The sequence below is a fragment of the Anabrus simplex genome, chromosome 3, assembly GCF_040414725.1.
Source record: "Anabrus simplex isolate iqAnaSimp1 chromosome 3, ASM4041472v1, whole genome shotgun sequence".
NCBI classification, from domain to species: Eukaryota; Metazoa; Arthropoda; class Insecta; order Orthoptera; family Tettigoniidae; genus Anabrus; species Anabrus simplex.
Window position 1 is genome coordinate 109881411 of NC_090267.1, and position 21427 is coordinate 109902837.

The following is a 21427-nucleotide window of genomic DNA, read 5'->3' on the forward strand; positions in this document are numbered from 1 at the left end:
TTCAATGGCTCCCACTGTTCTAATACCCTGTTTGTTTAATCAGTGAGAGATAACCATCTTGTGCAAACACGTTTCAAGATTTTGAGTCTTTTGAGTTCGGTCCACTCATTTCCTGATATATCTCCAATTGCATTTTCTTTTGGAGGTTCTTTCAAGAAATAAATACAACATCACCACATCTTAAAAAACCACTATGCGATAATATTTTTGAAAAATACTGAACCACAACACATATGTTATGAAAAGCGAGAACTCCTTGATAATTGTGGCACAACACTGAACCTTAGATGAGAGAACCTGACCGGCCAATGTTCTAAGCTAAAATATTTCACACAGCGATTTTTGCAGGCACAATGACGATATGTCTACTAACAATGTTTCCATATTTGCACTTGCTTCCAATGTTTTAGTAGCCTTCTTGGCAGCTAAGTGAAGTAAGTGACAGATACAGCCTCATATAACTATTGAAGAATACAATACAACACAATGGATTTATTTTGTCTGGCAAGAATAAAACCATTAGGCCCTCTCTTCCATCTAACCAGAAAATACAGTATCTACATGTGCAAAATTGAAATTCACTTACAATTGAAACATCTTGCAACTAATAAACAATACAATATTATGATAAAAATAAAAAATAAAAATAGGAAAAAATAGGAGAATGATGATGATGATGATGATGATGATGATGATGATGGTGATTATTTACACAATTATGACATGATTAGCTAACTTCTATAAACCTTGGTAATAACAGTGGGATTTTATAAAGTTTACAGTTTGAGGAAGGCTAAATCTACAATATTTCCATAGCATTACTTAATAGGTAGTGGTGACAAAGTTCCCTAAAACTAGCAGGTGAGGCTCCTCTGACAGAGACGGGTAGTGTATTCCATTGTCGTCCCGAAGAAATGACAAATGAGTTTGTGTATCGTGTGGTGCGGTGAGGTGGAATAGATAAGAGTGTATCAGATTTTGACCATGTTCCGAAACTGTGATTGGATGAGAGGTGGTGAAATTGACTGTACAAGTAGGGAGGTGAGCATGAGGAGAGTATTCGACAAAGAAGGCATAAAACATGAAGGTTACGGCGCTGTTTGAGTTTTAGCCAACCGAGTTCTTCGTAGGCAGGTGTAACATGGTCAAAGTAACGTAGGTCACATATATAGCGAACACAGGCATTTTGCACGTGTTGGAGTTTATCGTTAAGAGTAGCAGTCAGGTTGTTGTACACGCGTCACAGTAGTCAAAATGAGGTAATACCAGAGTGCAAATAAGGCGTTCTTTTAATACTCGAGAAATTATGTTGCGGAATCTTCTAAGTGAGTTAAGTGTCGCAAATACTTTCCTGGAGATGCTGGTAACCTGCTGTTTCCAAGAAAGATGTTCATCTATCATAACGCCGAGATCTTTGACAGATTCACTGAAATCAATGGGTGAATTTTGTAGGTCGAGTTTTGGTAAAGTGAAGATGCTTATGGTTTTTGAACAAAGCCAAGGATGTGAAATTATTATAGCTTGAGATTTTACGTTATTTAATCTAAATCCATGCATGTCAGTCCAGTTACAGATTTCTTGTAAGTCTCTATTAAAATTTTTAATTTCATCGGTTAGTCTTTCCAGTTCACAGTGCAAGTATAATTGTATATCGTCAGTGTACATGTGGTGTCTGTAGCTGTTTACCGACGACGTAATATCATTGATATAGACAGAAAATAGAAGTGGTCCTAGGTCAGACCCCTGTGGAACACCAACTTCCATGAATCGCCAGGATGAATATTCATTATTGTTATTTCTTACACACTGCAGACGACCACGGAGGTATGAATTCATCCACTGAAGACTGTTTGTCGAGAACTGGGGTTTAAATAGTTTGGAAAGTACTATGTCTATGTCAACTGAGTCAAAAACTTTAGAGAAGTCAAGAAGAGCTAGGATGGTAACTTGTCTTTTGTCCATCGCATTGTGCATGTCGTCGGTAACATTAAGTAGTGCAGTACTAGTGCTGTGGTTATGTCGAAAACCAGACTGGTGTTCGTCCAGAATATCGTGTATTTGCAAGTAGTTGGAGATTTGTTGGGGTACAATGAATTCTAGGGCTTTTGAAAGGACTGATAATATGCTCACAGGTCTATAGTCGGTTATGTCTTCAGGCGGTGATTTTTTAGTGAGTAGGATGACAACGGCAGCTTTCCATAAGGAGGAATAGTGCCAGTCATTAGTGAATGGTTAATTATGTGAGTTATAGTAGGTAAAATTATGTCTATTATTGTCTTAATAAGTTCTATTTCTATGTTGTCTATCCCTTTGGATTTCAATTTTATTCTAAATATGGCTTGTTTAACTTGCGAGGGTGTCACATGTGAAAAGTAGAATTTTTCTCTGCCAGGTGCAGGGGAGTTGTAATTGCTGCATAGTGTTCTATGTTTCCTTTCTCTGTCAATGGTATGTCCAGGAGTGGTAAAATATGTATTGAGGAAGTCCAGGGCTATGTCAATAGGATGATCGTCTCTTTGTTTACCTATTCCCATGTGTCTTAGTTCTTTCCAAGCCATAGCAGGTCTAGTATTTTGTTTTAGCAGGCTATGTGCATGTCTAATTCTAGCGTTGCGTACTGCCTGCGATGTTTTATTTCATAATACCAATATAAATGGTCCGTTATCGGACATTATAAATTTTCCAGCTAACTCATTCTTGCTTGCCAGCGTTTCGCCCTCGTGTGCTAGGGTGGGCTTAAACTTTCTATGTTTGGCATCTCGTCTTGCCATTAACTCCTTTAGCTCTAAGTTTAGCAACGGTGTTGGGGCTCATGTTACCCGTACTATTTTCGGCGGGGCGTGTCGATCATAGAGCACTGTCAGATATTCGTTAAATATGTTTACTTTAATTTCAATGTTGTCAACTGTCAGTATATGGTGCCATGGAACATCTAGTGCATCTTCAGTGAACATACTGTAGTCAATTTTAGAGAGATCTCTGAATGTAATAGTCCTTGGATTTGTCTTTCGGGTCTTTAAGGAGTAGGATATGTATATTAGGTCATAAGCAGAAATTCCTGGTACAGATGCCTGTCCGTGTTGTAGTATTTTGTCTGTATTCTTGACAATCATTAAGTCGATTGTCGTGTGTGACGTGGCGGTGTATTTGCAAAATGCTCATAACGCAAGATGTAGTCATGCTTATAAGCTGCCAACATTCTGAATTGTTGTTTCCGGTGTCTGTGTTAAAGTCGCCCATAACAATTACATGTTCATATTGCGGGAGTATGCGTAACAATGCGTTCTCGACGTCCTCCAAATGTCCAATCGCAGGTGGCTTGTACACCACACAGACAGCACATTTCTGATGGGCTACGATTATTTCCAAGAGCAGGAACTCGAGTCGTCTATTGTATTCGCTATCTGAACATGCAATTATCCCAGGCTTTAAACTGGTTTTGACTATCGCTGCTACACCTCCTCCTCTCTTTCCTGCTCTGTCGTTCCGAAGTAAACAGTAGCCAGGTATGTTGAAAGTATTCGAAGGGATCAGATCATGAAGCCAGGTTTCAGTGAGAAGGCAAACATCACATACGTCCGGGACAAGTTCTTTAAGTTCATGGAAATGGACAGACAATGAATGTACATTTAGATGAGCTATATGGAGACCTTTAGGGAAAGTGGAAACTTTAGCTAGGAGCAGGTCTCTAATTGTGAGAGAAGGAAAGGGGATAATTCCAGGAGGGGTCAGTGGACAGTTGTCGAAAGGTTGTGTTCTGTTTGTGGAGAATGGAGGGGTGAGCGAGGCCTTGAAAGGGATTATGGCTGGGAAGGAATGTCCGGTACTGTCAGAGGAGGGTAACCCATTAGTTCTCGTAGCCACCTTATGAAAAATTAATAATTATGTGAATGAAATAATCTAACTACAGTGAACGAATCTAATTAAATTACATGAATGAAATAATCTAACTACAGTGAGCGAATCTAATTAAATTACACTAAGGTGGTATTTAAATAAAATGAAATATAATAAATATAGATCAGAACAGTCAAGTGAATTGTCCGTTTAATTGCTATCTCTATCCTCCGGTAAGTCACACAGCAGGTTAATGGGCACTTTGCCCCCATCGGGTTTCTTAATTATGATATCACCGTCTGCAGTCCAACAGTTGCTTACATGGAGACAGTGAATGGCGGACTTCAGTATGGAGAGTCTAGCGGACGTGAGATCTTTGCGGATGGTAACATGAGTGCCCTTTAGTCTCCTTTTGTTACGGAATACTTCTTGTCGTGTACGATAGGAAGTAAACTTGACAATGATAGGCAGAGTTTTCCCTACTGATTTAGGCTCAACACGGTGACTTCTAACAATATCATTGGTATTTATATTCACTCCTATATCTCTGAAGACCTTTACGGCAAGTTCGTCAGTATTTTCTTGTGAGCTCTCCTGCACTCCAAAGATTCTAAGGTTATTTCTCCTACTATATTTTACAATGCTTAGTAAAGCTAAAGGTTCCACCTATTCAATACGTTATCGTAATGGTCTATTTAGAACATCACATATTTATTCAACTTATCATAAAATACATCTTTGGGACCGGTTTCGGCAATCCACTATGCCATCATCAGCCATTGAGTTTTTTATAGCAAGGAACATTCAAAAATTTAAAAATATGCAATAGCAAGTCCTATTCTTACATGAAAAACATTAAAAATATAGCTAAATAGCATAGGCCCATTGTACTATACAATTAACATGTCTTTTTTGAAAAATACAATATTATTTAGTGCATCTAAAATTATTTTTTATATATAATTGGCAAAGTCTATGATTTGGTATACCTTATGTACAATAGAATCATGTAAAATTGATAAAAGAATCTACTTTTGCCATTTAAACCACAGTTTTAAAACAACAAGTCCTATTTTTACATGGAAAATATTAAAACTTGGCTAGTTAATATTAACCCTTTTTTATGTTATACAAGTAACATGTCTTGTTAAAAAATATAGTATTATTTGGTGCGTCTAGAATTGTTTTTAGGTGCTAAAAAAGACTATGGTTTGATATAGTTGATACACAGGAAATTTTCTATAAAATTGATGAATGTTTCTATAAAAACCTCTGTCATTTTTTAAACACAGTTTCTTAGTTCGTCATAATATGCGACTTGTACTGTTTTAGATAATAAATACAGGTTCTTCTTCCTTAAAACTTATTGACACAACAGTCTGTTTGACTATGTAAGGAGTAGCAGATTCTGATGTGTTTTTCTTGTTTGAGTATTTGAACCTTGCTTCTAGTATTTTCCAATGTGTGTGGCTGTGTGGCTGAGGCCGAAACTATGGTTAAGATCTTGAATATTATTTTATGTGCCAGATGGAAATGGGCCGTAAATAGTGTTAATCTCGAACCAGTACGGACCTAAAAATGTTTTTCATGTAAGAATAGGACTTGCTATTGCATATTTTTAAATTTTTGAATGTTCCTTGCTATAAAAAACTCAATGGCTGATGATGGCATAGTGGACTGCCGAAGCCGGTCCCAAAGATGTATTTTATGATAAGTTGAATAAATATGTGATGTTCTAAATAGACCATTACGATAACGTATTGAATAGGTGGAACCTTTAGCTTTACTAAGCATTGTAAAATCTTGAGTCAATACGGACAAAAAAAAAAAAAAAAATGAAGTTTTTAATACTAAATCCTACTATATTGTTTGAGAGAGTCGCTTCTAGCTTCGAATTCTGACCTAAGTGCCTGGATTTCCTTGTACCGACACTCAAGTTTGTTCTTTAAATCCGCTACAAGTTCAGCATTGAACTGGAGAAATTTCTCTAGTTCCTTTACGACAAGTGTGGTCTCTCACTCCAATATCGCCTGTATAATTCTGTCCAGAAACTTACCCGAGCTGAGAGTCTCATTCAGGATCCTCGTGACGGTCTTTTCCACGAGGTTGGCACTACCGTTCGCTTCCTTGCTGTTGCGCTTGTTGCTCCTGGTCATCTTGTTTCACAATGGAATATTTTAATGAACTGATAAAAAATATGGCCACGACAGGGAGACACTTTTACTTTAAACACTTTCAGACTATGTTTGCACACTTTAACACAACGTTTGATATATATTACTAGGAAATAACACCTGCTAATTCACTTTGACTGAGGAGCTGATCTCACGCACGTCCGTCAGCCATATTAGAGTATACAGTTGACATTCCCTTAAATTTAGCTACCATTGTATTTGCACTGTTGCAACCAAATGATGAACAGTTTTCCAATTTCAGCATCTTGATCTTAATTTCTCTACCAACACCCGAAATAGTCAATACGTCAAAAACAGCACATGTAGTTTACAACCTACATCTCTCTTCCGGCTGGGTTCGCAACTTAGCACATTTCAAACCGTACATTGTCTTCCCTGCTGACCTCCTCAAGTTGCTTACCCAGCTCTCGCCTTACATCACCTGTCGTGTTTGTGCGACACAAGCTCCTTACCGAGCATTTTAATATGAGCTACTTCTTAATTGCTAAATGCCATAACTTGACTACCTCACCAAAATAAACTCTTCTCATTCCACCACATAATTCCTCTTAGCATTCATCCCTCTCATATCACTAAACATTTCAATAAATATAGTCACAATCTCGCATTTTCATTTAACACCAATCACCCTCTTATACTTACAAACCCAAACAAACTCCACATTTCACATTCTCATCCATCTCCTCAATTTCTTACTCTTCAGTTCAAATTACTCGCAATCAAATTCCACACTTAAATTCCAATCACATATCCATCCAAATCAAACTCTTTTCCTTCCACTAATCACTCTTCCATATTGCCTATTTTACTCTCCAGATCATTCCAAATTACTTTAATTACACTCAAATTGCTCATTACTCTTCAATTCAAATTACACACAATCAACTTCCACACTTAAATTCCAATCTCATATCCTTCCACATCAAACTCTTATCCTCCAACTAATCACTTTACTCCTTCATTTATTACCATCAACAGCCAACTACATCATCACTACCTCATCCATCAGACATTTCTCATTCCCCATGTAATTCCTCCCAACCACATCATCACTACCTCTCTTATCAATCAGACGTTTCTCATTCCACCATAGAATTCCTCCTAGCATTCCTCCCACTTAAATCACCAATTACCCTCTTATAATTACAGACCCAAACCAATGCCACATTTCAAGTTCTCATCCATTTCCTCAACTAGCTATTCTTCAATTCTAATTACTCTCAATCAAATTCCACACTTAAATTCCAATCACATATCCATCAATTATTACCATACCATATCTATAAATCAATCACTCTTATCTCGATCCACTCACCACATAAAACTTTACTCCTTTTTTCCATTCCTACATATTAAACTATAATCACCTAAACCACTCACCATATTAAATTATGCCATCACATTTTACCAACAACTGCCAACCTTTCACCTCACCGTATTTACAATTGCTTTCTTGCCATTTTCCACCATATAATTCCTCCTAGCATTCATCACACTCAAATCACACACTTCCCTTAATTACACTCAAGTCACGAAACCTTTCAACCTCTTATAACAACAGACCCAAACAAACCCCACATTTCAAATTCCCATCCATCTCATCAACTAATCACTCTTCAATTCAACTTACTCATAATCAAATTCCACACTTAAATTTTACCATCACGTCCAATCACTCTAGTGACCTTCACTCCAAAATACCATAATTACAATCTCACCCTTTCTTTTCACGTCATTCAACCTCTTATAATTACAAACCCAGACCAACTCCACATTTCAAATTCTCATCCACATTACTCCTTCCCTTATTACCATACCCTATCTATAAATCAATAACTCCACTACACCACGAACTCTACCTCTTTCAGATAACAATACATCAACAGCCAACCAAATCATCACTACCTCTCGTATCAGTCAGATGTAATACCTCATTATAATTACTCTAGGTGTCACTTTTATCTCTTTCTGTCCTTCACTGTACTTCGACGTTTCTCTCATAACATTTATTGTCTCATCAAGTCTATCCAAAAGAATTCTGAACGGAGTTGCCACAGAGCTTGTCTCTATACTAGATTCACTCAGCACAAAACCTCCTTTTGGCCAATCTTCCAAACAAAGACCATCTTCTCTGGCACTGTTTTCTGAAACCTGTCTTTCTTTCACATGCACCTCCTCATCAACAAAGGGCACTAGGAAAGTTTTGCAATATGCAAAAATGGTTGTCTAGACACCCCTGTTATGGTGAGCGATGAAAAGAGGGGTGATAACCAGTCTAGAAGACAGCAAGGCGTGACCTTCACACCAGTTGTTACCAAGCAGTGGGATTAAAAGCAAGTTAAGATGTCAGTGTGGTCTAAAGGTGAATATCACGCAATTATCCGCTACAATTTTTCTCGTGGATTAACTGTTGACTAGTGCCTGGAATAAATGACTCCTGTGTGCTGGGGAAAGACTGTCCACATCGGACAACAATTTTCCGCTGGTACAAAGAGTTCCAGAGGGGAAATTTTGGGGTTGAAGACGATCCCTGTTCTGGGCGACCGTCTGAATCAGTGACTGAGGAAAACATTGAAGCTGTGAGGAAAATGTTGCATCAAGAGAGGCGGTTGACACATCGGCAGGTAGAAGAGACCCTCCACATCCCTGCACCAGCTATTCATTCAATTCTACATGACCATCCCCATGTTAGAAATGTTTGTTCCCTTTGGGTGCCCCATTCATGGGGACCTGAAAAATTAGCATCTATTTGTTTCAAAATTAGCATCTGTTTTTTCCAAAATTAGCATTTTAATCGCATGGTATTATTAATTTTAACGATTCCAAGTTTATGAAGTGCAATTATTGTCCTTGGTTCACACACAATACAAAGTCATTCTTCAAATGAAAGCATTGTCAGTACTTCGGCATTGCTTTTTTTCAAATTGCACCGCCTCTCTGTAACCACTGTGTTGTAATGAGACAACACGCGCTCACTATCTACATTGTTCGTTGGGGTCCACAACAATTCAAGACAGTATTTAGCAAATATGCTGAACTCTGTCTGAACTGCAGTTAATGCAAGCATGACATCACATTTTTCACTTTCTTTCATCTGGGTTTGAATTGCATGTTTCAGAGAACAGTAAACAGACCAGATATCGTTTCGTGAGAGATCTGTTACTGCAAACAATTTCTCAAGCTCATCTAATTTATCAGTGTTATTCAAAATTATATTTTTTGGATACAAAGCTTGAGAAATTGACACAAAATACTTATGGTTGGGGTCTTTAGCTTTCAATGTGGCTAGCTTGTACTGTGAAGATTGAGCAGCTTTGACAAATGTGTCTCTACATGCAGCCTGCTGTAGAGGAGTGAGCTAAATCAAAGCATTATTAGTTGCCGCAGAAAAATTCCCCTCACAAATTAAGGTAAAACTGGTGTCAAGGTAATGCAATTTGGGGTAAAGGAGATGAGAGGTAGGATACAGAGACCCTTCAAGTTCTTGGAGGTCAACCAATCCAGCTGCATGATCTGTGACAAAAACCATGTGGGAGTGAAGCCTATTCACTTCTCGGTCACTCAGATCAGTCAGGTACTTAATACCACAGTTGTTGATGTCTTTCATGTCAGACATTTAGAAACATGTAACAACATCAGTAAAGTAAGCACTCAAATACAAGATAGCCTCAAACCAGCTATTCCATCAGGTTATGACAGGTGCAGGAAAAAACTTTGCTTCCTTTGAAGCACCATACTTCGATGTTAATAATTGTTAATAATTATATTTTCGCTTTCTTGTGTTCAAAAATGCAGACTTTACCATCGCAACCACATGATTTAAATCTGTCATCACTGCGACCCAACTATTGCCAACCAATCTGATCTTATGTGCATAGCACCGTACATACATTAAATGATCCCCTATGACCGACCCCACTTAATGTTTCATAACACCGGGTCATGTACAGGGCACTGTCACTAACAAACACTTTAACTGCATCATATGGTACACTATAACTGCGCAGAGCTTCTAAAACATCACGAAAGCAGTTTGTAGCATTTTCTGCATCAAGACAGTTCACAGAAACAACGTTCAGCTCTCTTTTTGATAGGGCTGGGACTTGGAATGTTGTTGTTTGAGTCATCAGTCCATAGACTGGTTTGATGCAGCGCTCCATGCCACCCTATCCTGTGCTAACCTTTTCATTTCTACGTAACTATTGCATCCTACATCTGCTCTAATCTGTTTGTCATATTCATACCTTGGTCTACCCCTACCGTTCTTGCCACCTACACTTCCTTCAAAAACCAACTGAACAACTCCTGGGTGTCTTAAGATGTGTCCTATCATTCTATCTCTTCTTCTCGTCAAATTTAGCCAAATCGATCTCCTCTCACCAATTCGATTCAGTATCTCTTCATTCGTGATTCGATCTATCCATCTCACCTTCAGCATTCTTCTGTAATACCACATTTCAAAAGCTTCTATTCTCTTTCTTTCTGAGCTAGTTATCGTCCATGTTTCACTTCCATACAATGCCACGCTCCACACAAAGGTCTTCAAAAACATCTTTCTAATTCCGATATCAATGTTTGAAGTGAGCAAATTTCTTTTCTTAAGAAAGCTCTTCCTTGCTTGTGCTAGTCTGCATTTTATGTCCTCCTTACTTCTGCCATCGTTGGTTATTTTACTATCCAAGTAACAATATTCATCTACTTCCTTTAAGACTTCGTTTCCTAATCTAATATTTCCTACATCACCTGCCTTCGTTCGACTGCACTCCATTACTTTTGTTTTGGACTTATTTATTTTCATCTTGTACTCCTTACCTAAGACTTCATCCGTACCATTCAGCAACTTCGAGATCTTCTGCAGTCTCAGATAAAATAACAATATCATCGGCAAATCTCAAGGTTTTGATTTCCTCTCCTTGGACTGTGATTCCCTTTCCAAATTTCTCTTTGATTTCCTTTACTGCCTGTTCTATGTAAACATTGAAAAGGAGAGGGGACAAACAGCAGCCTTTCTGGATTGCTGCTTCTTTTTCAAAGCCCTCGATTCTTATCACTGCAGACTGATTTTTATACAGGTTGTAGATAATTCTTTGTTCTCGGTATCTGATCCCTATCATCTTCAGAATCATAAATAGCCTGGTCCAATCAACATTATCGAATGCCTTTTCTAGATCTACGATTGCCATGTACGTGGGCTTGTCCTTTTTGATTCGATCCTCTAAGATCAGACTTGGAATATGATGATAAAAACACAACGGCGCATTCTATCTGTAGTTTCATCACAGAGTATGTTGATGTTCTTCCCCACTAGAGCCTCTGCTGTTCTTTTCTGGTGGTCAGATGCAACTTCTAGAAAGGAAGAAATACCTCAAATTATAAATAAATAAATCAAAATTACAGGTTCAATTGGGTATGGGTAAGATAGTTTGATATGAAAATCACACTCAAATTCAGTATCCTTCAATTTTGCACATGGATTCCATGCCGTAATACCTAAACCATACCGATCAATGAAATCGAAACTTACGCGGAAAATACGGTATACTTCACGCAGAGTTCTCACACATGGCAGCTCTTCATTTGAAAACTCAATAATCCAGGCTCTTAGCTCTTTGCTTTTCAGCTTTCCCAGAGGCATATTTGCTTTGGTAAATACTTCAACAGCGCGTTTCGAGAAGTTATCCTTGGAAATTTTTCGTCTTTTACAACTATCTAACTGTGTAAGCACAGAAGATTGCTTTCTTTGAGACATACTAGCAGCAGGAATTGAACTTTCGTTATTGCATCACTTACCCACGTGCTTTTCAGACTGAACATGTTTCACAATGCTATCCTTTTCTTTCCACCCAACTCGGCAGTTACAATACTTGCAAAACACTGTCGCTGAATCTGTGGCATATAAATCATCCTTTGCATATTGCTGAGCCCTTTCGTGCGCAGTTTTTGTCGCCCCATAACCTAAACAATCGCTCGACTGTCTACTCTTCACTAGTTTGAACAACAGGAAAACAACGCTGCGTCTATCTCCTTATTTTCATGACACTCGATTTACATTTCGATAATAATCGATACAGATCTTATTCCTCTTGCTATTCCCATTGTAAATATCGATTAAAGTCAACAAGCAGCAATCGATTGGCTACTAGATGATTTTGCCGAAATATGTTGTTTTCGCCAGTAAAATAGCACATTTTTGCAGAATTCGCACCAAAATCGCATATTCATACTAATTTTGCATTTTGGGTCACAATTTGCATTTTGTCATACTTCTATTTATACGTAAAAATTATTTTATTCAACATTAAAATGACCATAGGCTTGGATTCAGTACAAGATTCAAAAATTTGCATTTATCGCAAATGCAATTTTTTCAGGTCCCTACCCATTCACTTTCAGAGGAACAAAGGGCACATGGAGTGAAATGGTGCCAAAAAATGCTAAAACGTCAATAGCATCGTTACAGGTGACGAAACTTGGCTTTATTATTACGATGTCCCAACAAAATCCTAGAACAAGGTGTGGCTGTTTAGGGTACTAATGTGACTGTGCGAAAGTCAAGGTCAGTGAAGAAAAGGATGATTGCAGTATTCTTCACTAAACGGGGCATCCTGACTCGGGATGTGCTAGAAACACAAAGGACAGTTACTGCGAAGTGGTACAGTGAGACTCGTCTGCCTCACGTCATCCAGGCTCTCAAGCAGCTCTGTCCAAGGTCACGGCTCAACACTTAGCTCTTGCATCACGACAATGCTCCATCACATCATGCTAATGTAACAATGGATTTTCTTGCCAGATCAGGGTTGACTGTGCTTGATCACCCTACATACAGTCCTGATCTTGTCCCATGTGACTTTGCACTCTTCCCAGAAGTGAAGATGAAGCTGAAAGGGCAGTGTTTTGCATCCTACGAAGAGCTTCTGGCAGCATGGGATCAAGAGTGTGAAAATGTAACCGAAGAAAAGTGGCAGAGTTGGTTCAGTGACTGGTTTCTATGTATGGAGAAGTGTATTGAGTGTGGTGGAAATTATTTTGAAAAAGTCTAAAGCGATCACTCACATTGCAAAACTTTCCTAGTGCCCTTTGTAGACTTCTAAATTCTTCTTGCTTCATACTCTCATCCAATGCTTTCAGTTGTGTCACTGTCCACATTTGAGTCCAATTCCTGTATCTCACTACATATCTGGCCCCTAATATACACCCTCAACCCCTACAATTTTGCTCTCACTAAATGTTTCTTCAAAATTTTGAAATTCATATTCTCCTCTCTTCCCTGATCTTCCTTAATCCCAATTCTCTCACTCTGTAGATTACCAGCATTCTTTGTCACTATATCTGCCATCAATGAAGATAGCAGCGACACTTTTATGGGTCTGCGCCCTCTCACCTTGCCTACCCTCTCAACATTGTCTATATCTACCTCGCTAAAGTTAATTTTCATTTTCTGTTGAATAAAATCTATCATAATCATCATCCTAAACCATCTCCAGTTTCCTGGATGTGGTATATGAGCCTCCTCCATCTCATCCTGTCCTTGTACCATTCCTCCTCCACCAACTTGTCCCAATCATGACCTCTCAGCAGTACATCGTTCTTAACTAAATCAATCCATTTCCTTCGTGGCCTTCCCACGTGTCGTCTTCCTTCTACTTTTCTGTCAAATTCCTTCCTTGCAGCTCTGTCAACTGGCATCCTCTTCATGTGACCAAACCACTTCAGTCTTGATATCTGAATCTTATTGAGGAGAGAATAATCTATTCCTACTTCTTCTCTAGTTTTCTCATTCCTAATCTTGTCTTCCCTGGTTTTCTGGATCACAGCATGTAGGAATTTCATTTCAGTTGCCTGGAGTTTGGAATTATCTCTACTGGTCAGTGTTGTGGTTTCGAGACTGTATGTAAGAATTGGTGTACAATAGGACTTGTACAATGTCATTTTTGTTTTCATAAGTATTTGCTCATCCCACAGCAGGTGTCTTATCTGGTGGTAAAATTGTGTTGCCTTACTGATTCGATTGTTCACCTCATGTTTTGCTAGGTTGCCATTCGATACAATGCTGGAACGCTGTCCAGTTGGGCTTCATTTAACATGACTATTGGTTCTGCTCCTTCCCCATACACTTTCATCACCACCGTCTTGGTCTTACTGATGTTTAAACCATATTTCTTAAACTCGTCATTCCAGCTTTGCATTCTCTCTCCCAATTCCTCTTCTGAGTCACTCCAGATCGCAACATCATCTGCAAATGTGAAGGCTTTGATATCTCCATGTTCTTTCCTTTTAACAGATTTCGTTACTACATCCAGCACAATAATAAATAGAAGTGGTGACAATGAGCTGCCTTGCTGCACTCCTCTCTTTGTTTCAACCAGTCCGACAAACCACGTCCTACTTGAATACAACTTCTATTCCCACTATACAACATTTTCATTTTGTCTATGAGGCTGTCTCGCACTTGAAGTCTTTCATGCATTGCCAAATTATTTCCCTTGGTACACTGTCGTAGGCTTTCTCAATGTCCAAAAATATTAGAAATAAATATCTAATCAAAAAAATAAACATCTACCACTTTGTAAATGATGTCCACTTTAGTTTCTGTCTTTTCTTCCTCCACCCCGTATATAAATATGGATTTCTTCTTACAATCCAAACAGCAGACTGCTATTTCCTTCTTCAAATTTGCCACCTCCTCTTCCATATTTTTTATTTTCTCCCTTAGTGACACCAGTTCTCTCTCGTTGTCTTCCATCTTTTCCTTAGTGTCTTTCATGTATTCCTGGATCCACTGTCTCATCTTTTCTTGCTCCTGGGCTTGCTCCTGTAGTATCTTCTTTAACTGCTCAAATGGGCATAACTCCTCCACTACCTCCATTACCACCTTCCTTATAACTTCTATATCTTCCCAGCTCAAGCTGCCACTGCTCTGTGGACCTGGATTTACCTCCACTCCTCCAATAACCAGCAGCATAGTGACCACCAAAACCGCTAACAGCATCTCCTCATTCCCTTCCATCTCAACCTGTCACATGTGACAAAGAATTAAAAGATTTCTATGTGAGCATAGGGGATACCATGATAACCCTCAAACTCAAAACAATCCCACCTGTGATGCAAGACTTTAATCCAAAGGTTGCGAGCATCAAGGCAAACTATCATGTACAGGACAAGGTAGGTTGCTATAGCCTGGAAGTGGAGCATGGCCACAGGCCGATTCAGTTTCCCATAATAAACACAATATTTGAACACTATCTAACATCCTTCCATAATGCCAGAAACCAGGCTAGGTGCTGAATGCAGATCTAACCACTGAGAGCGAAAATCATTATTGCATCAGGATTCTCAACCAAAATAATCATGGAAGCAGAGTATACATGGATGGAAGGTTATGCTCTCTGTCTAGTGGAACTTTAAAAACATTCATTACAGTTAGTAATTCCTATACAATCACATTCAACAGAAAAGGTCAGAAGTAGCAAACTAAGAACAATGTGTTCCACCACAACAATGTGGGACCGTTTTGGTGTTTCGTTATCCATAGAAAGCTGAGACTGGTAAGGAGGTCTTGGCACACTCATCAGTATTTCAACAGACTGCTGAGCAATTAGACAACTTCGTTTCCATCAAGCTAGCCAGTTCTACATGAACAGAATTTGAAAATTACCAGGAAATGGATTAACCCTTGCCAAGCGGATAAGTTTTTGCTTGTGAGCGTAATTTTTTAATTTTTTTTAAATTCTTAATACACATGAAAATGCAAATAAGTAAATACTATAAGGTTCATTAAGTCATTCATACCTGATATCAGGAAGTCAGCTTGTAAGTATCCATATAACCTTGAAAAAAATAAATCCTTAATTGCTGTTTTTAGTGCAAAAATGGCACAACACAAAGTAGTGTCGATTAAGATCACTGAACAACTGAGCTGTAATTCACTTTCTACCCCACTTCATAATTCACTATTACTACTACTATAAATATTGATCTGGCAAATTCACTAATAAACATGTACATTAACAATTTAACTAGTATTTATGATACAATTTTATACACATGATTTTGAGTCTTCCCTAACAGTTTAGAAACTTTCACTTGTATGATACATTTCAAACCATGTATCAGGGTGTACGAATGGCTTTGCTGTAAAAGTTTTACAATATTAAATGGTCTCTTTTCTTACTTTTTGGGGCTTACAGACAACACAGGCTCTGCGAGCCATGAAATGACGTCCTTGAAGCCTCTCCTGAGGGGGTCCAACAGCTTTTCTTCCTTTCCTAATCTCATCTGCAAATTTCCCCTTAACAGCAACCTTGTTGTGGACTAAAGACAGAACAAGCTGCTTCCTAAATTTCTTATTTTCTGTCAAATCATGTTGATTAATCCCACCGGTAAGAACTACTTTCTCATCGCCTGCGTCTCCTCTGTCACTTAGGTTATTTTCACACTCGCAACGATTTCACTTTCCTCGCTTTTCCACTCATCACTCATTTCTGGGTATTCATCATCACTATTTAGTAATTGTGACTCTATTCCACTCTCGTTTTGAATATATTTCTGTGACATAATGTCTAGAAAAGGCAAAACATGAACTTTCACTATGTCAACAAACTTATATGAAGTACACCAGCATAGAAACCGCACTTCGGAACAAACACCTTCTTTTCTTCAACTCCAAATCCCTGTATTTAGCCTAAATAAAGGCCCTGCCTAGATGCTCCTGGCATCTATCAGCTAATATTTCAACCCTAAGAGGAAATATACGGTCGCAAAAGTTTGTAATTCAAAATTCTGGATAAACACGTCTCTCACTCACACGGGAGTAGAAGGTTCAATATAAAGATGTGTTATGCTTGGCTAAGGTTAAAAGCCACGAAAAAACTTGGTGCATACTTTGATAAATACACTCTTATTCTAAACTCCATAGAATTTTCTATTTCCACTAACAGAAAAACAATCACAGCCACCAGTAAACAACATTTACTATATAGATATTTTCCATCAATAAAGGGCTCAGTAATGACAGAATTATGGGGAAAATCATTTTTCAATATTGTATGGTATAATGCTTGAAAAGGAGACACTAAGCACTGGAAACAGCCTTACCCAGAAGCAGTCCACAGAGACTCCAATATAGCCATCACTATCTATACGGTCACATATCCTCACACCTAATGAGGTTAGAAGTAAGAATTGTCTTTACCACAGACTAGAAGCTTACCTGGCCTACTTCTAACTCTGGCACCATTTCTAGATAAGGTTAATTTCACTGACAAAGCAATAAAACAGCTAATAACAAGCAGAATCACCTCAAAATTTTCTAACAGACTACTCACCCTACGACAGCATTTCCTCCAAGGTCTAAAGCCTTAAGACCGATTTTTCGTTGTACTTCTCCTGAGAGTTTGAAGAAAAGAGTTTGTCTTGCCTCATTAGAGGCTCTTGGTGTACGTATCTTATCAATCCACTGGTATTCTGGGTCGTCATTGACTACTAACTCTTCCACAAAGCCATGAACTACTTGAGCATGATAACCCTGAGGTATGGTTGGAGCTGAAAGAGGAGAAACAACAGTCAATTTAAGACCCTAAGATATAATTTGTTGCCAAGTAACAATTAAATTATGCATGGCAAAGATATAGTAATTTCAGTAAATGAAATGAAATGGCATATGGCTTTTAGTGCCGGGAGTGTCCAAGAACATGTTCGGCTCGCCAGGTGCAGGTCTTTCGACTTGACACCCGTAGGCGACCTGCGCGTTGTGATGAGGATGAAATGATGACGAAGACAACACATACACCCAGCCCCGATGCCAGAGAAATTAACCAATTATGGTTAAAATTCCCAACCCTGCTGGGAATTGAACCCGGGACCCCTGTGGCCAAAGGCCAGCACGCTAATCATTTAGCTATGGAGCTGGACATTTCAGTAAAAGTAAAGTACCTACTACATGGAATAAAAAAAAACTGAACGGAAGAGTAACTAATGGAAAGGAACAAACCATTGCTCCTGGCTCTCTATTTATGGCTTGAATAAATAATAATAATAATAATAATAATAATAATAATAATAATAATAATAATAATAATAATAATAATAATAATAATAATAATAATAATAATCATCGTATGACCTCAGCTACCGTGTGCAGACATTTCAATTTGAAGCCATCTGGCTGTCTGCTCGTCAATTTCGACGTTCCGTTTCACTCTAGGCCCCCGCTAGATGGCAGACAGAGTAAACCGAAACTCTCTTGGGCGTCTATGGCTGAGATTTAATTAATTTTGTCGGGTAAACACCAAATGTGTCACCAGAGATCTTTTACATGCCGACATCGTACGACATGGAGTGTCGAATGGACTTTTTTCCGCCCTTCAAAAATCCGACTACCTCTGCCGGGTTTGAACCCGCTATCTTGGGATCCGGAGGCCGACACTCTACCGCTGATCCACAGAGGCAGCTATGACTTGAATGGAAGAGCAATATACAGTAGAAATCTGCTATAGCGAGTACTGGATATAACGAGAACCCTATTATAATGTCAGGTTTTTCTGTCCCTTCAAAATTCTTACATTAAACTGTGTATTATCCTTCTGTTACAGTGAGAGCCCTATCACTGACGCTTCCGTTATTACGAGCGATTGAACGTGCATAATTTTTTCCGTTATCAATATTTATGCACCCAGCCATTATATTGAATGTGATCGATCATCTTTCGTATCGTTTCCTTGATATATCCACCAGCGAGCTCTCTCGTCCACATTCGAAGGCAATGTCAGAGTCAATTAGTAAATTCGTTGACCGCTGTTCTGTAAAACAAAAAAACTGGAGATGAAAGAGAACATGTTTTCGTAATAAATGCGTAAATAACGTATCCGATAGCAGTTGTTAACTAGTTAAAAATAAAGGACCGAGCTCGATAGCTGCAGTCACTTAAGTGTGGCCAGCATCCAGTATTCGGGAGATAGTGGGTTCGAACCCCACTGTCGGCAGCCCTGAAGATGGTTTTCCGTGGTTTCCCCATTTACACACCAGTCAAATGCTGGGGCTGTACCTTAATTAAGGTCACGGCCGCTTCCTTCCCACTACTGGCCATTTCCTGTGCCATCGTTGCCATAAGACCTATCTGTGTCGCTGCGACGTAAAACAACTTATAAAAAAAACTAAAGGTTGAAGTAAATGATCGATTAATTTGAATGCTATATACTGCAATTAAGTAAGAATGGGATAGGCCTACACCTCAAGATATGGTAGAGTGAATCATTTATTTCGGAGGTTGGTTTATATTTTCTCGCATCTGGTTACATTCTGGAAAGGTTATTACCATGTAAATTTATAGTGAGAAGGTTATCATTTCTCTACTGGCAATTGAAATACGTCTTTATAATACATATAGTACGGTTGAAGGTGATGCTGTTTGAATAAGAAAACTGAAACGTACGAGACAAAATGGGGTAAAAATACAGAGAGGGGAACTCAACGATTATTACATAGAATGTTACTTGAAATGCTTCCAATTTTACCTTATAATGATCGAGGAAGAGAGATGTGTTCAATACGCTTGCCAGAGACCAACCCGCCCGCCCCTAGAAGTATATTTACTTTTATAATAAGAAATACTGTTTTAGACGCCATACTCCATTGCTTATAACGGTGATTGGTTCATGTAAGTAAGAGGATGACGTCACTGACACCTAGGATGAGGCCGAGAATTTGTTACCAACCATTGCATTAGCTTTAAGGTATTTTTGCACCTCGAAAAGATCATTATTTTAAGGTATTTTTGCACCTCGAGGCCAATCTCTGTCATGAGAACAGTGGCTCCCTTCGGGAGCCACACTCGCTTCGAGAGGCTCTTGACTATGGCCGCGGCGCATACTGTCCGCATGGCAAGAAAAAAAAGTCATTCAGAGGTTCTAAAATGCAACAGTTGGCAGCATTGTCGTTCCTCTCAGCGCTGCTAGTGCGACAGTGAACTGGCGTGCGCCACCTAGCGGTCGCTCATGTTACTAAACCGTGAGTGCTCTTCTCTGTAGCTTCACCCAAAATGGGATCGATCATCTACGGAATGGTATCATTTTCACGCTATGTGCACACGCGATCTCTCTCATCAACATTCGAAGGCGATGTTGGAGTCGATTAGTAATAGGCCAGAAATGAAAAAGGAGAACATGTTTTCGTAACAAATACATAAATAACATGGTCAATAGTAGTTGTTAACTCGTTAGAAATAAAGGCTCAGTAAAAGATTGCTTAATTTGAATACTCTACTCTGAAATTAAGCAAGAATGCGATACACCTCAAGATATGGCAAAGCACATCACTGATTTCATAGGTGAAATTATATTTTCTCGCACCTGGTTAAATTTTGAAAGTTTATCACTTTTCTATTGGCGCTTAATATATGTTTTCATGGTACATACACGGTTAAGTTAGGACAGGTGACACTGTTTGAATAACAAAACTGGAGTGTTTGCCACAAAATGGACCTTTGGTATCGTTTTCTCACTATGTACACTTGCAAGCTTTCTCGTCGACATTCAAATGTGATGTCATCGATTAGTAATACCTGTCGACTGCTGTTCCTTCAAGAAAATTAGGAATGAAAGAGGAGAACATGTTTTCACAACAAATTCATAAATAACGTGGCCAATAGCAGTTGTTAACTCATTAGAATTACAGGCTAAGTAAACAATCGCTTAATTTTTATACTCTACATTGAAATTAAGTAAAAATGCAATACACATCAAGATATGCAGAGCGCATCACTAATTTCAGAGGTTAGTTTACATTTTCTTGCATCTGGTTAAGTTTTGGAGAGGCTATTTCCATGTAAATTTATAGCGAGAACATTACCATTTCTCTACAGGTGCTTGGAATGTTTTCAAAATATGTATAGTATGGTTAAGTTAGGTTACGTGACGATGTTTGCATAAGAAAACTGAAATATTTACCATAAAATATGATCAATCATCAAACTGTATCATTTTCTCACTATGTACACTTGCAAGCTCTCTCGTCGTAATTTGAAGGTGGTCGGAATCAATTAGTAATACCCATCGACTGCTGTTCTCTTAAAGAACATTCAGAATGAAGGATGATAACATGTTTTCACAATAAATGCGTAAATGACGTGGCCGATAGCAGTTGTTGACTCGTTAGAAATAAAAGCGGAAGTAAACGATTGTTTAATTTTAATTTTATTAACTATAATTAAGTAAGAATGTGATAGGCCTACTCCTCAAGATATGGCAGAATACATCACTGATTTCAGAGGATATTTTATATTTTCTCGCGCCTACTTAAATTTTGGAGGAGGTTATCATTTCTCTGTATGTGCTTGAAATATGTTTTCGTGGTACATATACAGTTAAGTTAGGTGATGCTGTTTGAAGAAGATAACCAAA

General features: G+C 38.5%; 1 protein-coding gene across 1 annotated transcript in view; it reads right to left on the reverse strand.

Annotated features, from left to right (window-relative positions):
• The window catches only part of LOC136866675 (C2 domain-containing protein 5), a 559159-nt gene that overhangs the window by 487265 nt on the left and 50467 nt on the right, over window positions 1–21427 (reverse strand). The window contains exon 5 of the mRNA XM_068226804.1: window positions 17357–17573. Within this exon, the coding sequence (XP_068082905.1) occupies window positions 17357–17573 (217 nt within the window). The remainder of the gene's footprint in view (window positions 1–17356; window positions 17574–21427) is intronic.